General features: G+C 36.7%; 3 protein-coding genes across 6 annotated transcripts; 1 reads left to right on the top strand and 2 right to left on the bottom strand.

Moving 5' to 3' along the window:
* Positions 1–618: 618 nt before the first annotated feature.
* LOC307116843 (uncharacterized protein) lies at positions 619–7,259 on the bottom strand. The gene is made up of 5 exons (XM_079801285.1): positions 6,893–7,259; positions 4,695–4,863; positions 4,517–4,575; positions 2,409–2,508; positions 619–2,285 (listed from the first exon to the last, which is right to left on the bottom strand). Exons 1-5 carry the CDS (start codon positions 7,082–7,084, stop codon positions 1,267–1,269), a joined length of 1,539 nt encoding a protein of 512 aa, XP_079657411.1. The 5' UTR covers positions 7,085–7,259; the 3' UTR covers positions 619–1,266.
* A 540-nt stretch (positions 7,260–7,799) lies between these two features.
* dnajc9 (DnaJ (Hsp40) homolog, subfamily C, member 9) lies at positions 7,800–17,525 on the top strand. Of its 3 annotated transcripts, none has more exons than XM_079801283.1 (6): positions 7,800–7,962; positions 8,247–8,422; positions 13,529–13,669; positions 13,756–14,010; positions 14,099–14,182; positions 17,043–17,525. In XM_079801283.1, exons 2-6 carry the CDS (start codon positions 8,249–8,251, stop codon positions 17,145–17,147), a joined length of 759 nt encoding a protein of 252 aa, XP_079657409.1. In that variant the 5' UTR covers positions 7,800–7,962; positions 8,247–8,248; the 3' UTR covers positions 17,148–17,525. The 3 variants fall into 3 exon arrangements, with proteins under 3 accessions (XP_079657409.1, XP_079657408.1, XP_079657410.1); XM_079801282.1 differs by having other exon boundaries at positions 7,802–8,024; XM_079801284.1 differs by having other exon boundaries at positions 7,831–8,019.
* Positions 17,526–17,612: 87 nt separating this feature from the next.
* On the bottom strand, positions 17,613–23,231 carry LOC307116841 (uncharacterized protein). 2 transcript variants are annotated; one of them, XR_013815338.1, is made up of 3 exons: positions 23,014–23,231; positions 20,390–22,922; positions 17,613–20,030 (listed from the first exon to the last, which is right to left on the bottom strand). XR_013815338.1 is itself a non-coding variant. In XM_079801281.1 (3 exons), exons 1-3 carry the CDS (start codon positions 23,156–23,158, stop codon positions 17,653–17,655), a joined length of 723 nt encoding a protein of 240 aa, XP_079657407.1. In that variant the 5' UTR covers positions 23,159–23,231; the 3' UTR covers positions 17,613–17,652. The 2 variants fall into 2 exon arrangements, 1 of the variants encoding a protein (XP_079657407.1); XM_079801281.1 differs by having other exon boundaries at positions 17,613–18,067; positions 22,760–22,922.
* Positions 23,232–23,494: the final 263 nt, after the last annotated feature.

Here is a 23,494-nt window from a genome sequence, read left to right as displayed (position 1 = left end):
GTTTGTGTAGCTCTGCTGGAAAAATACACTTATTTTAAAACTAAAATTAATATACATAAGCTTAAGCTACCATTACCTACTGGTTGGTTACACTCCTATGCAAATAAAGAAAGTCGAGATAACTTAACATTTTTTTAAACTTGTTTATAATTATTATACGTGCAGTCTTTATGATCTCAAATGAACAGAGATAACAGAATATTTGTATTTTAACCATTAATCTGTCACACTGCAGGAAGGGTGATTAAAATAAAGATAAAATAAATGCTCAGGATATAGATATTCATTATATTTAAACAGAACTACCATAATACAGATGGATAATAGCAGGATGTTTTTTTCATAGCAGGACAATGTTCTTTACTGGCGTTCATTACCTTATGAGCCGTAACCCCAAACATTTCTGAAATAATATTTTTGAAAACATTATTTACTTAGAGATATTAGGATCATGGGGGGGGAAAGAACACCACACGTTGAGCAACCTAAAAACACAAACATGACCTAAAATATTTATAAACACTTTTATGGCAATACACTCAGTTCTCCTGTTTTTGCATTCTTTGCGAATGTCTTATAATTTATAATTAAAGGCAGATGAAGATGCTCACACAATATCCTCAATAACAATGTTTTATTGAAAACTGTATTTGGCAACATTTTCATGAATCAAATATAAATGATCCAACAGAAAACAGGGCAACAACAGTAATAAAGTATTTGACCATATGGATGCCATCTTACGCTTTAAATATTTTGTTTTAATGAAGGTTTTAAACTCATCTGTAGCTGTAAATAATATCAAGTTATAAAATAAATAATTAGCATTGGTATCTTTTGCATAAAACATCACGTCGTGATGTCTTCAGTAACAGGGTTTATTGATGATCAGAATTGTAGATATCAAAACCAAGCATCATAACTATAACTATCTTGTGTTACATCAAACATAAATATAACTGGCATATAATGAGCTTTTTCAATGAGGTGAAGAAAGGTACCAAATATAATGTCAGAATTCAAAATACATTTCTATTAACTTTTACTTAATCCTAAAATCTAATTCAAAACATTTTCTATGATATTTTGTTAAGAAAAATTGATATTCATAATTTGGGGCCACTTGTCAGTCAAGTCTAAATTTCACAACTCAAAATTATAAAGTTCTATGTGATTGTAGCTATCTTCAGATAATCGTCTCCAATAATTTATCCATCATAGAAACATTCTCTACAATGACAAATGTGATCACCTAACAAACCATGTTTAAGCATAAACGCATTTGTGCAATTTAAGATTACGCGGATCTGCGTATCTCTTTCCGCATTTGTCGCAGATGTACTGCTTCCCCCCTCCATGAACGTGGCGTTTGTGAGTACGTAGGTGACTACCTTGACTGAAACACTTGCCACAATACTCACAATTGTACGGCTTCTCGCCGGTATGGACCCTCTGGTGCAGCTTTAGACTGTTTGTGTTGTTAAACCACTTGTCGCAGTAATTGCAGCCGAAGGGTTTTTCTCCGGAGTGAGTGCGGCCGTGTGAAATGAGGCTACTCTGCTGACTAAAGCTCTTCCCACACTCCTTGCAGCTGAAAGGTTTTTCCCCCGTGTGGATCCGTTTGTGGATTTTCAGATTTACAGCCTGGCGGAAGGTCTTGCCACATAGGTCACAACTAAACGGCCGCTGGTCCGTGTGGATGCGCTCGTGGTTTTTAAGGTTGACGGCGTGACGGAACGCCTTCCCGCAAGACACGCACGAGTACGGTTTCTGACCTGTGTGGATAAGTTGATGCGTTTTGAGTGTTATGGCCCGCGTGAAGCTTTTCTGACATATTGAACACCGAAACTCCTTTTCACCTGTATGGGTGAGTTGGTGCCTGGCAAGATTTTGAGCAATGTTGAATCTTTTCCCGCAAACGTTACAGCTGAACGGCTTTTCGCCGGTGTGGATTATATCGTGGGTCTTGAGGTGCGCGGCTTTCCCGAAGCATTTGCCGCAGACTTTACAGACAAACGGCTTTTCTCCTGAGTGGACTCGGTGGTGGTCAGACAGACTCTGTTTGTGGGCGAAAGCCTTGCCGCAAAGGACGCAGCCGAAGGGCTTTTCTCCAGTGTGAATGCGCTGATGCGATTTGAGGTTGCTTTGAGAAGAGAAACTCTTGCCGCATTCGGAACAAATAAAGGATCTCTTTCCAAAGAGTGTAACAGCGTCTTGAGGATCTTCACTGCTGTCTTCTTGCAAAACAGATGCTAGTCCATCGTCTGAAGAAGTGTTTAAGTGACCTGTCAGGAGAGCAATCAAATCATTGATTATTTATTACAGCAAATCATCTTTTAGCACTTAGATTCAGCATGTAAATAAAACAGACTGTCTCATTCATTTGTAAATGAACATTATTAGCGTACCACTAGTGATGGACTTCAAGTCAACTTTTCCAAATTCATTTCTGATCGTCACAGCTAACGTCAGTGGGGATTCTGGACGCTCTTCTGTGGCCTCATCAGACTGCGAGCATAAAAAAAGTTATGCAATTAAGCATAAAATAGCCAAGGAATTCAGCAACTTTTTTCTTATAGACTTAATATGTTTTTATGAAAATATATTGCTGAATAAGTTATAAGCTAAATTTTACCCACAAATAAAAATTAAAATATAGTGCATACAGAACATAGTGAATTGAATGTACCATTTTTTTCAGGACATTCGTCTGAAAAAAATATTTTGTGTTCCAATATTTTTTTTTGTGTTCCAAAAAAATAAAAGACAATTTAAAAAAGGAAAGTGAGTTGAAAGAAGTCAACGAGAGAGAGAGAGAGAGAGAGAGAGAGAGAAAAGTTGTTCAAAAAGTTTGGAAACATAATTGATGTTTTTGACGTCGCTTATGTTCATTAGGCCTGCATTTATCTGATCAAAAATACAGAAAAAAATAGTAATATTGTGAAATAGTATTACAATTTAAAATTATGATTTTCAATTTTAATAATTTATTTCTGTGATGCAAAGATGAATTTTTTCTGCCACTACTCCAGTCTTCAGTGTCACATGATCCTTCAGAAATCATTCTAATATGCTGATTTGATACTCAGTTATTATCAAAGTTGTAAACAGTTGAGCTGCTTAAAGGGATAGTTCACCCAAAAATGAAAATTAGCCCATAATTAGCCCAAAATGAAAATTTGCCCATAAAGGCGGTCGGCCGAAAGTTTACTTTATAAAGTTTTAAATATGGATATTTTTCTTTCACAAACGGATCGATTCGCTTCAGAAGGCCTTTATTAACACCCCAGAGCCGCGTGGAGCATGTTATTTGATGGGGAAATGCACTTTTTATGGACTTCAAAAACAGAGCAACTATTAATCCAATTCTGAATGCTTGGAATGGATTAGCCTGGACTTTTGTAATATAACTCCGATTTTATTCGTCTGAGAGAAGAATGTCATATACACCTAGAATGACTTGAGGGTGAGTAAATTATGGGCTAATTTTCATTTTTGGGTGAACTATCCCTTTAATATTTTTTATGTTATACTTTTTTCTTTTTTCATTCGTAGATGAATAAAAAGTAAAAAAAAGAACAGTATTTATTCAAAACAGAAATCTTTTCTACAATATAAATCTTCACTATGACTTTTTAATCAATTTAACACATCCTTGCTGAATAAAAGTATTAATTTTCTAAAAAAAAAGAACGAAAAAAAAAATGACTGAGCCCAAACTTTTGAACGGTAGTGTATATTGTTACAAAATATTTCTATTTTAAATAAATGCAGTTCATTTTTAAAAAATGTATTCATCAAAGAATCTCGAAAAGTAACACAGGTAATGAAAAAATATTAAGCAGCACAACTGTTTCCAGCATTGATAATAAATCAGCATATTAGAATGATTTCTGAAGGATCATGTGACACTGAAGACTGGAGTAAAGGCTGGTGAAAAATCAGCTTTGCATCACAGAAATAAATTATATTTTAAAGTATATTAAAATAGAAAACCCTTATTTTAAATTGTAATAATATGTCACAATTTTACAGTTCTTTTTTCTGTATTTTTGATCAAATAAATGCAGGCTTGATGAGCATAAGAGACTTCTTTACTAAGCCATCAAATAATGTCCCAAAAAAGGTCATATTACAGACAACTGAAATGTCCGTTTCAACTACAGCAGAATGACAAGTACTCGTGTGTAACAATACAGGTGTGTTTATTATGCAACACAACAGTAAAGGAGTGCAACGTGAAGCTACACAACTCAACCTGCACTCAGTTTGATTTACTCTTCCTGTTAAACATCAGCTACATAATGCAGTTTTTTTTGAATGCTCTGCTAAGTGGAAACATTTCATCCGACTAATACAAAAATCCTAGCAATGAACATTAATATTATGTACTGAACAAATATTATACTCCATCATTGAACAGTGTTCTGTTGATAGTAGATTTCCGCCAACATGCCCTTATTTTTACATTTTGGTAAATGAAGCTAAATAGCCTTGATGTACATGTTCAGTTTACCTCGTTTCTTGTTTTTGTCTCCAGGCTTCTTGCACTTCCATCATAAGAATGTTCCTCTTCTAAAACGTGTAAATGACAATAATGTAACAAAAAAAAAAAAACAATTCAAATGTCACTACACCTTTGGAAAGAAAGGTAATTATACTTTATGCATAAAATACAGAATGCGATTTCTTACCAAGTCCTCCAACAGACAGAATGTTCAAGATACTGCCGGGATGTTTTGCCCTCTTGCCTGAAAATGTTTTGCACTCCAGGTCTAGTAGAAATTTGGTTTCATCAACGAGTTTGATTATTTTCCCAAGGGCCTCATTTCCCAATACTTCCATGACTGATGCAAACTGCTTCTGAAATAATAAATAAATACAAATGACTAGTGATAGACCAATATGCCAGCTGATTAATCAGGCACTATTTGGCCATTTTTTTATTTTGAGCAAGTTCATTCCACCTAGTCAGTTTTTAAAATCTTCAGCCTTGTCAATGGATTTTTATTTTATATTTAGTTGTCGTCTAAAACAAGTTTTCGTTTAAATCCAACAATTTTTATTTATTATTTCCTATTATCAAACTGTATTGTCTCTAATGTACGGAAGCTTGTTTCTGACAAAGAGTAAAATAAAAAGGTTCTCAATTTTAAGAATTCTCTTGCAATTCTGAATTTATATCTTGCAAATCTGACTTTTTCCCCACAATTATGAGACCAAAAAAAAAAAAAAAACAGTCAGAACTGTGAGATATAAACTCGGAACTGTGAGAAATAAACTCGGAACTGTGAGATATAAACTCGGAATTGTGAGATATAAACTCGGAATTGTGAGATATAAACTCGGAATTGTGAGATATAAATATTTGAGTTTTTTATTGAACTTTCAAAATTAAAAAGTTCACCAAGTTATTGAGACATTTCACATTTTTTTTTACAAGTATAAATTAAACCAGCAAAATTCTGGGAATTTTCAAAGTTGGAAACTTTCCATGTTAACAGGAATATATGGGAATTAATGGGAATATATGGAAATTAGTGGGAATAAACTGGAAATTTAATTTTGCAGAATAAAAAGCATAATCTTAGTTAAAACAACCAGATTGCAAATTCAGTTAAATTTCAAACTGCATTACTTACTGCAATTTTAATGGGATTTTCTGTTGTTTAATGAAATAATTGAATAAAGTTCTACTCATAAAGAATAAATAAAAATCAAAGTCAAAATGCCATTCTTTCATTTATGTTTATGACCGTTTGTATGAACTACCCCAAATTTCCAATTCATTCTCATAAATTCCCATTAAGTTTCCAACTATTTTCCCAATACTTCCCTAGCTTAACTTCCCATTGAATGTTTCTGGAAAGTTTCTTCATGTTAAATTCATTTAACAGAGACAGATCTTTGGGCTTTTTGATATTTTAAAAAACTTTATAGATTATAAATAAACTTTAAAGGCTGACTGAAAATGGCCAAAATTGGGTTTTGACCGAGTTACTGATATATTATTAGTCAGCTGTTGAATTCGAATGGTCAACTTAAGTATTAATGAACTAAGTCTTACATTTAAGTGCCATATTTCAGTTAAAGAATATTCGGTAACACTTTACAATAAGGTTGTATTAGTTAACATTAGTTAATGTATTAGTTAACATGAACTAACCACGAACAACACCTCTGTTCAGCATTAGTTCATCTTTGTTAACGTTAGTTCATAAAAATACCGTTAGCTGTTCATGGTTTGTTAATGTTAGTTCACAGTGCATTAACTAATGTTACTAATGTTAACAATATTTCAATAACGCATTAGTAAATGTTGAAATTACCATTAACAAAGATAAATAAATGCTTTATAAGTGCAGCTCATCATAAGTTCATGTTAACTAATGAACCTTATTGTAGTTAAGTGTAAGTGTAACCGAATATTGTATTGTCATGAATCCTATCTTTGTCATAACACTACCTCTGCTCGGAAATAAGGGCGCTTGGTGTAACAGTAGGATCGTTGTGGTTTGTTATTGCTGTGATGTCATGTGAGTGACAGGCTGCCCCGCCCTCGCGCCAGTAAACACGTCATCAGAGTAGAGATTACCCTTGCAAGAGGGAGGGGAAGCTACTTCGATTAAAGATGGCAAAGCCACATGAATTAAAAAAAGTGTGCGTGGTTAAAGAATTTATGATAAACACTGCAATATCCCTTAGAAAGAACTGCCCATTTTTTTCATGGTGACTTTAAAACTGGTGATGCGTTCACGTGCGTTGAGACTTACGCTAACTGCGCACTGATCTTTATACTATATGCACACACGCGTTTACCGGGCTGTGAACGCATCGCATGTTTAAGATTACAGGCCGCAGATCTCTAAACAACATCATCTTATAATCTCACCATTCTCTCCTCCTTTTCCTCCTTCATTCTTGGCTCAGACTCCTCGGTTCCACACTGTTCTCTGGTAATATCACTGCTGAGATATGACAGTGTCTCCTCTTCCAGAAGTTTGTACATTTCAGCGATCGCGGCGTGAACTAATGCCTCCACCACGGACGCCAGATGCGTCTGTAACGCCACACAGCGAGACATTCTGCCTGAAACTAAAACGCACACCTCTGGAAGTCGCGCTGTTGCCCTGTGCTTAATTAAAAACTAAACACAAATCACGATTCTGCATTGAGGGCTCATTAAAGTGAGCGAACGATGGTAAACATACTTTAGGAAACAGTGGGCTGTAGTACACGGAAGTACAACACGCTGCGACAATTACAATCCGGGTCCTCATAGAATGCATAATAAAAGTCCATCGTTGGCTATTTTTGAACCATTTATTTTATTATTATAGTATCTGTGTGGTTTCAAATTACTTGGATAACAATATAAAAATAGACCTTTGTTTTGTAAATTTATAAATTGATATAATTACAAACAGTAGACAATGAGACAGTGAAAAGAACAAACAAAAAACAAAAACATTGAGCCTGGGGTAACATACATTTTAAAAATAAATAAGGGTTCAAGAGAGCGAACGAGACAAAGAGAAAAAAAGGCATTTTTTTGTACATTATAAAAAGGCACAAATATTATACTTTGTGCACAAATATTATACTTTGACGTTGCTGGAGGAAGATACCCAAATAACATTTCAGGTCTTTACTAAAAATAATAAAAAGAGGTTTAACAGACAAAAAATTGCACTTGAGTATAAAAAACTTGGCTAGAAAAATAATTAGATTTATAAGAAAATACTTGTCTTTTAGACTCTTGTCATAGAAGAATATTAAATGTGACTGAGCGCTGTTCTACGTCATGACGTTTTGTGACGTGAACACAACGCGCCAAAATTTTGGCGCGACCTGCTACTGCTAGGAGAAGCCTATGCTGTTGTGCTGAAAGCATTTAGGTGTAAATCTCTATCTGACATAGTTTAACAAGTTTCTGGTCGCTGTCATTTGTCAACGTCTCCGGTAAGATCGTTAATAAAACGTTCAATTGAGTTGCATCGAGCTAACGTTGTTCTTTTTGTAAGGTGAGTTAGATACATTATAGTATCAATATTATGTTTGTTAAATCCATGTGTTTCTGGACAACTGTGTTTGTCTACAAAACTATTTTGAAACTTTTAATCATAAGGTTTGTATCATAATGTGTCACGTTAAAATAAGCTTCATGCATTCTTGTGGCATTGTTTTCACGTAGTTAACATGTCAGTGAGTGATTTGGTGTGTGTTTTTCCCCCTCTCTCACACAGTCATGGGTTTACTGGAGCAGTGCGAGGAGCTCTTCAAGACCTCTAATCTGTATGAAGTTCTGGGTGTTTGCAAAGAAGCATCCGACTCAGAGATCAGACGCGGCTATTATAAAGTCTCTCTGCAGGTTCATCCAGATAGAGCTCCTGATGATGAGTTAGCCACCACCAAGTTTCAGGTAACCACTGTTTCTTGAGTGCAACACTTCTGCCCAGTAATCTTTAAGAACCTTCTTTAATGGCACTTACAGAGCTAGGTTGAGGTAGTTGATAGACTTACAAGAGGTGATCCACAAAATGAACTTTAGCCCTCCGGTGCTTCTAACTTCTATGGGTCACACTTGTCCTCCTAGGTCAGAGTTGTCCAAACTCAGTCCTGGGGCCTATACCATGAAGCCGGTTTAGCTGGCTAGCCAGATATGTTTAAGCTTAGTTTGTGCCAATCCTGGGTTTTAGGTACCATTAAAGTGGTTTGGCTTTTAGCAGTGTTCATCTCCATAGTAATTTACGCTCCAAATCTAACCTGGTCCAGGACAGGTTATGTTCTGGATAAGAGATCTCAAACTGAAATTAGACCAATCAGCTGTGAGCAAAGTGACACACCTCTGATGCAATAAAGTCACTCCCCCAGTTTCTACTCCAAATTAAAGGTCACTACATAGCAAATGGTTTTTAAAGACTAAAGTGTCTGGCTTTTAACCATGCTTATTTATAATAATAATCATTTTGAATGACTTGGATATAATTTATGTAATTATTATACCCTTAATCAATTACACAGGTATCATTTTAGGTAATCAATCATTAATAGGCACATAGTTAAAATTAATATAAATAGCCTAGATAAAGGTCATACAAATAAGCTTTAAAATCAATAAATAAAGCTATACAAAATTGCTACATGTGATTTTAAATTTTCAATTCTCTATATATCAACTAAACTAACTTCATAACTTTTACTTGCACTGACTAAGTAAGATTTTTCTTAAAAGTTGTCCACTTTTCATAGACAGCTCTTTTCTTCTTCCTTAAATTCTTAATGTTTTTTCATGTAATATTCTGCAGAAGAGAGAAATCAATTTCGCTGCTTCTCTCGCGAGAAGTAGATGTCAGTTTCACTGATCACAGCATGTGATTGGCTGTTCACTACTGATGTCACAGCTAAAATCCTAAACTCAGGATCAAAGCCTGAGTTGACAGAGAAAGCTGATGATCAGCATCATGGGACCAACAAAGCCTGAATAGATTGGTTTGATTTTGTCAACTCGAAACTAATCCTGTAACCCTGAGTTTGTTAAACTACCATCATGGTACAGGCCCCTGGTGGATTTAGCTCAAACTTGCCTCGGCACACCTGCCTGGTAGTAATGCTGCCTTCACGTGCTATCAGAAATTTCCTTAATTTGTGAATATGAGCTCATCGCATTCAAGTGCTTTGTTGTCAGGAAGAACAGGAATCATGGAGGACACCAGGTTTATTTGTCTATTAATTGGGAAAATCTTATTAAAGCCATTAGCCAAAATTATATTTGGTCTTCCATTCATTGACAACCATATTACTGCACTATCTAGATAGTTGGCTTCGTTTTCCCCTCCGCCATGTTTAAAGTTTATGACCTGCCCAACTCGGAAACTTGGGTATCACAATTATCCCTAAACTTCCCAGTGGTAAATACGACTTGAGAGGGCGTTCATGTCCAATTTTCAACTAGGAAACTCGTATATATGATAATTCTAATAGCACTTGAAGGCCTTGGTTAGCGGGTTCAGGTGTGTTTAATTAGGGTTGAAGCTAAACTCTGCAGGACAGTGGCCAACACCCCTGTCCTAAGTTTTGAACTTTTTTTTGTGTTCTGGAGGGGATTTTATGTTACTAAATATTATTTATTCAATAATTATGCATTTGAAATTATATTTGTATATATTTTAAATTAGTGCTGAGTTTAAGGCTTTAAATCAAAATAGACAATTGTAGTTTTTTTTAATGGAATATTTCTGTATTTATTATAAAAATATGTATGTCTTTGTTTTATTTTTTATGTGCCCTCATAATCTTTAACCTCATCCTTCCCTTGGGTCATTTTGATCCAAAACAATTTTTTTCAAAAATTGAATGTTCATTGGAGTGGTCCAAGATCCTAGGACTTGTGTCGCACTTGAACCACAAATACACACACAAAAATGACTGGATATGAGTTTTGTGCTTGAAAATTTAAAAAGTAACAAATCCTTCCCTCGTGGGTCAGTTTGACCCCCATTGGAATGCGAGGCATGCTTGAGTACACATAGGAAATCCTAAAATTACCAAAAAATTATTTTATGACAAAGACACTCAGTGTAAGATATTTTGAGCTGAATTTAAAAGGGTTATGCATGAAATTTAGTTATTTTGAATTTAAGGGTGTGCTCACACTTGTAGTTCGGTTCGTTTGGTCCGGACCAAAAAACAAAACATAGTCCTGGTCCGCTTAGCGTTCACACTGGCATTTTTAACAGCGAACCAAAAGTTACCGAACCAAAGGCATAGGGATATGGTCACAACCTGATTGGTCGGCTTTTATGACGTATATTTTGCGTCGGAGCTTGCTTACCGAGCATTCAAAACAATGCTGTGTGCTGGATTAAACGCTATCATTGTACATATGGTTTTATTTTTACCAGCTGAGAACTCCCGAAGAGCTCATAAAATGTTCAAAACATTCAAAACAGCAGCAGGATTTCCTCCGTTGTATGCAGAAACGAAGATCTGCATATATTGATGAGGCACTTTACCTCCTCGTTGCTCCACGTTTGTCCTCTACTAGGGCTGCTCGATTATGGAAAAAATCATAATCACGATTATTTTGGTCAATATTGAAATCACGATTATGTAACACGATTATTTCACATGACTTTGGGAATGTGTTGTATTTATTAAAAATACACCTTTCAACAATTCAATTGAAATTGTAACATTTGTTGTACTTTTTGAACTATTAAAATAAATAATATAACATATATTCGAATCAAAGTATAAAAGTATTCACGTAAAAATGATAACCACAAATAAATAAGATCAACAATATGGTTCGGCTATGCTTTTCATGTACGTCTAACATTAGTTTTCAGGTACAGAAATGTATCAAATGTAAAATAACATTGCATATTTGAGTGCATAAATTAAAGATTAATCCTATTAAACTTACAAAAGCTATTCAATCAAGAGCGGTGAGTGATGTCCTTGTCTTTTGTTGTTTGACATTAAACAGACGGCAGTAAAGGCGACTGCCCCTTTAAGACCTCGCGTCTTCTTTATCGACTGTATAAAGTTCACTTAAGGCATATACAGACTATGTCTGCTAAGATACTCATCAAGATGGACATGTTGACATACGTTTTGTGTGAGTTTGTCTGTTTAAGAGCAAGACTTGAAAGAGAACTCAATATTTGCGCGCTGAGAGACGTGTGCGCGCTCTCGGATGAACGCACAGAGACACATTTTCTCACAGCGCGCGCGGCTTCTCATTCTAAACCTAAACCCTAAAGCACTAAACCCGGGTGATGACGGTGAAAACGACTGGTCATATTCGAAAATATGGCAGCACTCGCAATCTCGCATGCATTGAACAAAGTTTACAAAGAGAGAATTATTTGAAAAATATGAAGGAAAAAAAGGACGTTTACACGGCTCCCCTGCTCTCCTCAGTTTTTGTTTCTTTATTAGATTGTCATAGGTCACTCTGTTTAATTTTCAAGTGGTTAAACAAATTCGTGGTGTTCCCTTGCGTTGCAGCCACTACCATGTAGCAAATCTTAGCATGTTTCTGCTCGTCGTCTGATTCCTCGAAGCCAAACTGTTCCCAGACAACGGAGTTGGTTTTGCCTTTTTTGCTCACCAAACGCTGCTGTAACTGCCCTCCTTCTGCCATCTTTACTCGCGCAGAGTTTTTAAATTCCAGCGGATGATATGCACACGAGACTCACGACCTGAGATAGATTTGTGGGTTCGAGAGGGGCGGATGTGCGCGTGCGCGTTTCATTCAGAACGCAAGGCAAAATAATCGTTTTTTCTCGATTGTACTATTTTGGTGATCGTTGGGAGGCAAAATCGAAATCGAAATCGAAATCGAAATTCGATTAATTGCACAGCCCTATCCTCTACTCATTTTGGATACACCGATCTTTCCGCGTCGTCAAATCAACTGACTTGTAGCGTCACATCTTGTGACAACACGTCCTTTTTTTGGTTTTACATGTCTTTGGTCCGTGTTGCGTTCATGTATCAATCGAACCGCACCAGAGTTCTTTTGGAAGCGGGTCGAGCCCATCTTTTTAGCGGCCTCGGTCCGCTTGTTTGGTGCGCACCAGGGTTCGTTTTAATCAAACCAAACATGACAAGTGTGAACTAAGTTGAAAAAAGGTGAAGAATGTGCTTAAATTATTTATGTATTAATTATTGATCAAATCTAAATAAAATTATAAAAAATTGCATTAAAAAAAGAAAAAAATCTTATCAAAATGAAAAGCTTTCTGGACAAAAGAAGTGTAGTTTTAGGGCTTTGGGTAATTTTGACCCGCAAGGGAAGGATTTGTTTCAAAGTGCAAAATCAAGTCCCACCCAAAAAAAAAATCTTGCTTGAGAAGCTGTTTTCAAATATCACAATAAGGAAGAAAAGACTATTGCAACTTCCATTTTATGCCGACTTTCTAATCCAATGCAAAAAAAGTGGCAAATTAGGGCCTGTTCTCACCAAGAACTATAACGATAACTATGTTAGCGTCCACACCAGTGCATGATATTGTTCGGTTTGTTCTAAGTGCGTGCTGCAGTTTTGTCATCTGTCGCTTTAAATGCTCGACCCTCTGAAAGCAGGATGGATTCTGATTGGCTGTAAATGTTTTTATTGTTCATCAGCTGGAAAATCATTCTAAATGTGATTCCAGCAATACTGTTTCTCTGTGCTGTTGTAGTGTGGTGTCAACTGCTATTCTTATTACATTTAGATTTTTTTTTTTTTTTTTAGAAATGTACCGTTATGGTCACAGTGATCATTCTTGGTGTGAACTGGGTTTTAGAGCCATCTGGTAGACAGAAGAATTAATTCATACGTAATGCCATGGTGTAATAACTAGATCAATTATTTTCATATGGCATATTTTTTTGGTCTTTTTGAAACCTGTCCAATTTGTTTGTTCACTTGCAAGTGCCATAAGTCATAGTTTTGTCACAAACATTCAGAAGTAATAAATGTATTTAATTGAATAAAATGCATCCTTTAACATACATTTTTTTATCATTTCCACAGGTCCTGGGAAAGCTTTATGCAGTGTTGGCTGACAAGGACCAAAAGGCGGTCTATGACGAACAGGGAACAGTGGACGAAGAGTCAGACTCCCTGGATCAAGATCGCAATTGGGAGGAGCACTGGAGAAGATTGTTTCCCAAGGTATTTCTTGTATCATGTGCTTGTTTTATATGTTGGGCATTTCCAAATGAAGTTGCTAACAATATTGTCATACCCCTCTGCCATAGATCACATTGCAAGACATCTTGGATTTTGAGAAGCAGTATAAAGGCTCTGATGAAGAGGTAGAAGACCTAAAGAGAATGTACCTACAACATGAAGGTGACATGGATCTGATCATGGAGTCCGCCTTGTGCTGTACTTATGAAGATGAGCCACGTGTTCGAGGCGTACTGCAGAAAGCCATTGATGCTGAAGAGGTGCCGGCATACAAAACCTTCACTCACGAGAGTGTCAAAAAGAAGAACCACCGCAAAAGAAAGGTGCTGATTCACTTTACCATTATGAAGTTTTGATATGAAATAATGCATTGTTTAATAGGAATTAAGACGTGTTATCCTGTCTTTCTAGGCAGAAAAGGAGCGCAAGGAGGCAGAGGAAATGCAGGAGGAGATGGGCTTGAACAGTGAGGACAGCCTGGTAGCTATGATACAGGTAAAAAAACATTGAGAAGTAACCGAAGCTGCTGCTGCAACACTGCTGTAAAATGTCCTCAAAGCTATGCTATAGTTCTACATTTTGGGGTTGGTAACTTTTTTTGTTTTTGAAAGACATCTCATGCTCATCAAGGCTGCATTTATTTAGTCAAAAAAGCAGTAAAACATAATACAATTTGTACAATGAATTAATATATTTAGGGGCCAAGCACCAAAGGTGTGTATTAGGCACTTATTGTATCCGTTAGCTTCCTTCTTCTTCCGCTGTAAGTGTATGGCAGCCTGTATAACTGTATTGTAAAAAGTTGTGAAATTTAGCACACAGATAGAGGACAGTCTGAAGAATAAACACAGCAATTTGAGTCTCTAACTTGCTCTAGCGCCACCAGCTGTCCAAAGTTGCACTCATGTTAATGCTAATAAACTTTGAACTTTCTTCCATTTTAAAACCTACATTTTGCAACTCATTCCAGTAGGACTTGTGCGATTAATCGTAATTGATTTTCGAATTTGGCTTCAAACCATAATGAAAACGCTGCATTTTGTCCCACGCACCTTCCTTTCCTAAAAGCCCAAACTTGACATCCAAAACAGCCAAATAAATTAGTTTTGTAAAATGCATTCTACTGTTGCTGGATGTGCTTGACATTAAACAGTATTATTAAAAGCGTATTAAGACGCGAAAGAGATACTGTTCCCTAGGCGGCCTCCAGTGTGTGCGCTCCGAGATGGGGCATAACGCTCATAAGCAAAGTATAGTGTGGGCTTCAGATACGTGCCTAAAAGGTCAAATAGCCTACATGCAACTATCCTCGTAAATGCTGTCGGTTATGTCTTAAGTGAATGTGAAAACTGAGAGAGAGCGTGTGCAACAGTATATTGGGTCCGTTTAGCTCTTAAAGTGACAGCAGCCTAATAAATCTGCTGCAGTCATTATTGTTAATCAAACAACAAAAGACAAAGATAAAATAACTCACTGTTCTTGAATGAATAAACTATAGTTTTAATTAGGATTAGTCTATATTTAATGTATATAGCAGTGTTATTTTACAATTGATTACTTTATTCAATTTCTGTTGTAGGCTATTATCTGAATACCACTGTTACCATCTTCCTGAAAAGCACAATTTAAAGGGATAGTTCACCCAAAAAGGAAAATTTGATTTATTTATTTATCTGCTTACCCCCAGGGCATCCAAGATGTAGGTGACTTTGTTTCTTCAGTAGAACACAAATGAAGATTTTTAACTCCATCACGTTGCAGTGTGCCAGTCGTATAATGCATGTCAATGGGGTCAAATTCTATGAGAGTTAACTTCAAATGAAACCCTGCGGCTCGTGACAACACATTGATGACACGAAACGATCGGTTTGTGCGAGAAACCGAACAGTATTTATATAATTTTTTACCTCAAATACAACACTATGTCCACCAGTCTTGAACACGGCATCACTTCAGGTGAGTGAGGTCAAATGTACACGATACGGCGTATCTCAATGGGATACAAGCGGCGGAAGTGATCACTCGCGCGTATCTCTACGCCATATTGTGTACATTGACCTCTCTTACCGGAAGTGATCCACGTTCAAGGCTGTTGGACAGGGTTGTATTTGAGGAAAATTATATAAATACTGTTCGGTTTGTTGCACGTAAGACACGATCATTTCGTGTCTTAAGACATCAATGTGTCGTCACGAGCCGCAGGGTTTAATTTGAAGTTGTCTGTGGATGTTTTTTTACTCTCGTAGAATTTGACCCAATTGACATGCATTTTACGACTGGCACACTGCAACGGTTGGAGTTAAAAATCTTCATTTGTGTTCTACTGAAGAAAGTCACCTACATCTTGGATGCCCTGGGGGTAAGCAGATAAATGTCAATTTCATTTTTGGGTGAACTATACCTTTTAATTTGTATTTTTTGTTGGTTATGTTTGTAATTTTAGTTTGTTCTTATTGTATTGCTGACTGTTTATTTGTCTTCTGTACCTGTTTTGAGGACTTTTACTTACAGTAATGAATCTAGTATTAGTTTTTGTCTGAAGAATTGACAATTGTGAAATTTCACTGACATTTAAAATATCATGAAGTAAGACTTATCACCCACCTGTTAAATCGTGATTTCAATATTGAGCAAAATAATCGTGATTTATGTTCTTTTGCCATAATCAATTCCAGGCGGTTCGTCCAATTTTCACCAAAATGTTATCACTTCATCTTCAGACTGTGCTGGCAAAAAGTTATTAAAAGCTTTTTCATAAACCAAACTATATTTGAATAACACAAATTTATCGAAGGGCTAGATCTCCGCAGCTCTTTAGCATATTAAGACGAATCTTGGTGCATCTCATCACAAGCATGACCTGAGGCTACTTGCAGTGTTTCAGCATAGCACCACCTACTGGTCAAGAGATATGAAAAATGGTTATTATTGCTTATAACTTCTCAACAGTTTGCCCAGAATCATGTCAAGCTGATTCTGAGGCTGGCATATTGACGTCAAACTTTTGTATGTGTCATCGTCACCTCACACTGACCACACCACATCAGTTTGTTAACAGCACCACCTATTGGTCAAACGTGATGAGCAATTAAATCATATTCTTAGTGATTGTATTTGATTTAACAGCTGTTTTGACTGAAATCTAAAATTTCTTTAATTGCTCGTTTTGCTGTTGGTCTGATGCTACCAGTCATGCTTGCATGACTCGTCGTGCCTTTTTTGTGCTGGACCCCTTATTTACTGCTTGCAGCTAGGCCTATAGGGTGGTTTATTTCTGCTATTATCAGATTTGTTCATGTCACTGCCTGTTAAGAAGCATTAATTTTTTTCTTCTTGACATTTTTTTTCTATTTAGCAAAGACAAAAAGCCAAAGAAAATGGATTCAACTCTCTCATCTCAGATCTGGAGGCTAAATATTGCAAGAAACCAGCAGCGGGAAAGAAGGGCAAGAAAAAGTAAAGTTTCACCAGACTGGGCTCTTTCTACCAAATGTCATCATTCATGTTGTGATCTAATCTAGAAATGTACATAACAAAAGGACACTTTATAATGGATACTGACCATTTGTTAGCCATAATACACGTGCATATTGAGACTAATAACAGTTAACACACACTCTCCTATCCATTTATTACAGTATTAGATTAGTTTGAATCTGCTCCACGTATTCATGCTCATACCAGCTTGTGAATCAAATTAGAATTAAGTTTAATGCAAGTGTTACTGTAACACTTTTTGTATATATGTTTTCCCCTTTCATGGTTTTGTAGTGTTGGATGTATTGTTGAAGTAGATCATTTGAGTATAATAAACTTGTTTTGATCAATATGAAAGTCTAAGGTCTGAGCTTGTATGTTTTGACAAATCTATTCATATACTTTTAAGAACACCCAACATTGGAAATAGAAAAGAACCAGCACAAAGTCACTCTTTTACATTTATTTTCAATAAAAAAAAAAAAATTTCAGCTGGGTTTTACAACACTACACTGTAGTAACAACTGATTACTTGGTGACACGGAGGAAATCTGAGGAAAGCTGGGTTGTCCAAACTCTGCGTCATGAAGTATTTTTTGGATCTGAAGCTTCACGAAGGACTGCTTTGAAGCAGGTAAGCGTCTTAACGCAGGTGCTAAGCTCCGAAGAAATAAATCGACTTCGTCTTCCTGTTCGTCTTTCTCTCTGTCTCTTGAGTCTTTAGAGGCCAAATACCTCTCCAACAGCTCTAGTGTCTCTGATCGCCTTCTCTTTACAATGGCAGACCGGATCGTTCCTGGACTTGTCCCGGACGTTCCCGTACTGGTGCTGGCTGGTTCGGTCCCGCTGTCTTCATCTGGCTCGTCATCCTCGATTTTGCCGGGAACGCTGTCCAAAATAACACTGTACACCAGTAAAAACCACTGTGAATAACCATGAGGTTTTGGATGCTTCATTACAACAGAACAGATGCATGATAAAAACCCACTGCAAAATTGTAAATAAAATTTAGAGTCCATTTACACTACACTTTACGGACATTTATTTTACATGACAACAGCATTTTGCGGTCCTAAAAACGCAAACTTTTGAAAACTGGTTTCAAACAATACTGTTATCGTCTCTGTGTAAATTACAAAATGACGAATTTGTGTGAATCTGTAGGTGCGTCGTTTCTTTAAGTGACGGATATGTGAACAGGGATCATTTGACATCGTTGTCATCAGTTTTTAGTACATCATTGTTATGTAAACCCTAAAGTTAAAATTTCCCACCATGCTAGAGAGACTAAATGTTACTTAAATAAATAAAAGAATAATTGCCAGGTAAACTTGAATCAGAACATTAACATGTTTATTACTGTAACACAAAAAAGAGCACATTGGCAGATGGTGTGATTAAACTGACAAAAATCTGTATATTAACAACTAATGTTGTGATTATAATTGTCCGATACAGGCAAGAAGATCAAGACTTCAGACAAATGTTTTACGTCAAGTATATCTAATCGTGCACACTACAAAAAAACATGGAGTTCATGATTTTATTACACTAAAGTAATGTGACAGTTATGTTCAGGGAGGAATACAAATGTATTTTATATACAAAAAAATAATTTTATATGAAAATATCTGAATTCTAGCCAGTTCAAAAGATTCATCAAGTCTTGAGTGCATTGTATTAATGGATGCAGTTTTCAATGCAGAACATTCAGAAAATTCCCTTACTATAAATAGTGTATAGACAGTTGAAATAGTAGTATGGTAATATGCTATTTTTAGCATTGCCTAAAAGTACCCGAGCCTTTTAAGTAGTGAAAGATGACAAAATTTGATATGCAAATGACACAAGAAAGAACCAATCAAATACAATGTGTAATCTTTTTTTTAAGAACTAATATCACAACTATTCTATACTCACAGCATTAAAATTCTATAGTTATAGTCCTTGATGTAAACAAGTTTACAGTTATTATTGTAGTTCATCTTTCATGGGTTGAATTCTGTGAGCAGCTCAAAAGTGCTTTTTTAAATAAATGTTTAATCCAATTTTATACGAAAATGTAAATTCTTGCCAGTACAATCAAATAATACATACAGTTACTTATACATACAGAATACATTTGTCACACTGGAAATAGGAAGTCGCATGCATTGTATTGCAGTCTGCTCTGCGTTTAGAAAATCACTTACTATAAAAAGTGTTCTATACTGCAGATATAGTATGAGTATGATAATGCGCTATTTTGAAGAGGTTAGTTCACCCCAAAATTAAAAAATTCTGTCATTAATTACTAACTCATGTCCCTCATGTCGTTCCAAATCTGTAAGACTTCCGTTCATCTTCGAACACAAATTAAGATATTTTTAATGAAATCAGAGATTTCTGTCCCTCCATTCACAGTCTATGCAACTACCACTTTGACGCTTTAAAAAGTTCATAAAGAGATCGTAAAACTAATCCATATGTATTGAGTGGTTTAGTCCTAATTTGCTGAGGAGACTCGATCGCTTTATATGATGAACAGATTTAATTTAGGCTTTTATTCACATATAAACATTGACCAGCGAACATAAACAGAGGCTCAACCAAACCTGCTTGAGTGAGAGTGAGACCCACGTGAGAACAAACCTCCTTGGTTCTTGTGGAAGCTCAAATGTGCTGTGCAAGTTTAATAGATCCATGTCAGACAGTGTGATTTGTAATAATCTTATAGGATTGCTAAAATCGTGCAGTGTATCCCGGGTTTAACACGAGAATGAACCGCATTGGTGCTTTTGGAAGCTCAAACTTGCTGCATAACATTAGAATGAACCTCATTGGTTCTTGTGGAAGCTCAAACGTGCTGCATAACATTAGAATGAACCTCATTGGTTCTTGTGGAAGCTCAAACGTGCTGCATAACATTAGAATGAACCGCATTGGTTCTTGTGGAAGCTCAAACGTGCTGCATAACATTAGAATGAACCGCATTGGTTCTTGTGGATGTTCAAACGTGCTGTGTAACACACAAGAATTAACCTCATTGGTTCTTGTGGAAGTTCAAACATGCTGCATAACATTAGAATGAACCGCATTGGTTCTTGTGGAAGCTCAAACGTGCTGCATAACATTAGAATGAACCGCATTGGTTCTTGTGGATGTTCAAACGTGCTGCATAACATTAGAATGAACCTCATTGGTTCTTGTGGAAGCTCAAACGTGCTGCATAACATTAGAATGAACCTCATTGGTTCTTGTGGAAGCTCAAACGTGCTGCATAACATTAGAATGAACCGCATTGGTTCTTGTGGAAGCTCAAACGTGCTGTGTAACACACAAGAATTAACCTCATTGGTTCTTGTGGAAGTTCAAACATGCTGCATAACATTAGAATGAACCGCATTGGTTCTTGTGGATGTTCAAACGTGCTGCATAACATTAGAATGAACCGCATTGGTTCTTGTGGATGTTCAAACGTGCTGCATAACATTAGAATGAACCGCACTGGTTCTTGTGGAAGCTCAAACGTGCTGCATAACATTAGAATGAACCGCATTGGTTCTTGTGGATGTTCAAACGTGCTGCATAACATTAGAATGAACCTCATTGGTTCTTGTGGATGTTCAAACGTGCTGCGTAACATTAGAATTAACCTCATTGGTTCTTGTGGATGTTCAAACGTGCTGCTTAACACACAGGAATTAACCTCATTGGTTCTTGTTGAAGCTCAAACGTGCTGCGTAACACAAGAATTAACCTCATTGATTCTTGTGGAAGCTCAAATGTGCTGCGTAACAAGAATTAACCTCATTGGTTCTTGTAGATGTTCAAACGTGCTGCGTAACATTAATGAACCTCTTTGGTTCTTGTGGATGTTCAAACGTGCTGCGTAACACAAGAATTAACCTCATTGGTTCTAGTGGAAGCTCAAACGTGCTGCGTAACACAAGAATGAGCCTCATTGGTTCTTGTGGATGTTCAAACGTGCTGCGTAACACAAGAATAAGAATGAGCCTCATTGGTTCTTGTGGATGTTCAAACGTGCTGCGTAACACAAGAATTAACCTCATTGGTTCTTGTGGAAACTCAAACGTGCTGCGTAACACACAAGAATTAACCTCATTGGTTCTTGCAGAAGCTCAAACATTTTGCGTAACACGAGAAGGAACCTCATTTTTTCTTGCAAATCAAGTGAACATGCTTGAGGATGGATTAGTTTTACGATTTCTTTATGAACTTTTTGAAGTTTCGAAGTAGTAGTTGTGTGGACTGGTGGACTGTCAATGGAGGGACAGAAATTTCTCGGATTTGATTAAAATCTCTTAACGAAAGTCTTATGGGTTTGGAACGACATGGGTTTGGAACGACATGGGGGCAATTAATGAAATATTTTTAATTTTTGGGTGAACCATCTCTTTAATACAGTGTTTATCAAACCTGTCCTGGGGACCCCCACCACTGCACATTTTGTATGTCTCCCTTGATTCAACTCATCAGCTCATTAGTAGAGAATGCAAGACTGTGCCCAAAATCCCCCCCCTATACCCTCATTCACCATTCCCTACATTAGTCCACTTATATAGTTCACTTGAGGGAGTGAATGAAAACGAGTAAGCGAATTCTGTCACTGAGTGCACTGGAAGGGCTGAAACTTAGCAAACTGGCAGCTCCAGTAGTAAGATGAAAAGATTTGTCTTGAAGTCTGTTATTGAAATTGTGTATAAACCTTAATTAAACAATTAAATAATCAATTAAAACATTTTTTATACCTGTACGATATTACGCTGTGCCCACATTGGACCAGTGGTTTGGAAAATGAATGGATGGATCATTCAGCTGCAGGCGACACTTTCAGGTCAGACGCAGGAATTAATTTGGCGCACCAAATCTCACAGTGCATTATGGGTATTCTCTAACTCAGGAGATTCCAACCATGCACATTTTTCATGCCTCCTTTGCCTGACACACCCATTTCAGATCTTGAAGTCGGGAAGCCCAGCTCTAGCCGTTGAGCGTACATCAGTTATTGCAGTGCATTGTGGGACTGAATGAGTGCACTCGATAACATCCACTATGGTTTTACACCACTACAAATGACTATCCTCTCAAATAGTGTGTGTAGGGGTGTAAGTTACGATATTCAAACAGAAGAGGGGGAAAAAAAACACACCACCCACAGTACCGTGGTACTCTCATGGCATGCCGAATGCTGGCCCTGCTGTACTGACTTCAAAACCGAGGTATGTAACTTACCGAACCGTTAGTTTTGTGTACCGTTACACCTCTACTATTTAAGGGTTGATTTCATACACAGCCTTGAATCTAAAGTCGGAGAAATTTTAAATGTGCAATGGGTCCCCAGGACAGGTTTGAGAAGCACTGCATGTACTCAAAGACTACCCAATTTGATGTGAAAATAAAGAATCCAGTATACAAATCTTTTTGAAAAAGACCAATAGCACAACTGTACATAATGTTACAATAGCGTCACCGCTGTCAACCGGATTTTGAATACAGAACATTTAGTGAAATAAATGGGAGACTTTTCAAACACTGATATAATAGTACAGCTGTAGGTGCAAGACAGGCTTCATACAAAATACACTCGAATACCTTCTGTGTTCTGTGGAGGGATCGAGAAAGTCCATCACTCGCATATATTTCCATTGCTTCTTTTTCTTAGCTGCCCGTCCACTCCGACTTCCATCCTGCTCCAGTCGCTTTTTCCTTGTGTATGTGTCTCTTAGATTTTTCCATTTAGCTTTCACCTCTTCCACTGTACAAACACACAGGCAATGATGATAACAGTTACTGGTTAAGCGCGCTGACAGTAACACTACATAGCAAGCTACACAAAAACAACTCACCATCCACTCCCATTTTATCTGCTATTCCTTGCCAGAGCACTTCTTTCCTCTTAGTATTTTTGTATTCGCCGTGGTTTTTATCAAATAATTCCTTGTTCTCAGAAACCAAAAACAACAACAGCTCCGCATCCATCTTGACTACCATCCTTCTTCTAACGTATTAATACAGGATTTAGTGCATCAGCGCCACCTCGTGTGCAGGAGAGGCGGGATTGGCCGATTGGACGGATACGTGGTGCACAAGAGTGAATCTGATTGGTCGGTGAGAACGAAACAAACTAAAAGAACCTAACGGTGTATGTAAATATATATTTTAAATATACTAAAAATATACAACATATAGAAAATATATACAAACAAATTCTTCCAATATCGGAGCATTTGAATCGATTTTTTTGTTTTGCTTAATTTTGAAAATTAGGCTACAGGAGGGGGAAAACTGTCAATCTATCTTTTTTTCACTGAAAATTTGAGATGAATA

Source organism: Gobio gobio, assembly GCF_949357685.1.
Source record: "Gobio gobio genome assembly, chromosome: 20".
Classification (NCBI taxonomy): Eukaryota; Metazoa; Chordata; class Actinopteri; order Cypriniformes; family Gobionidae; genus Gobio; species Gobio gobio.
The sequence above is the reverse complement of the archived record's forward strand: the minus strand, read 5'-3'. Positions and strand labels throughout refer to the sequence as shown.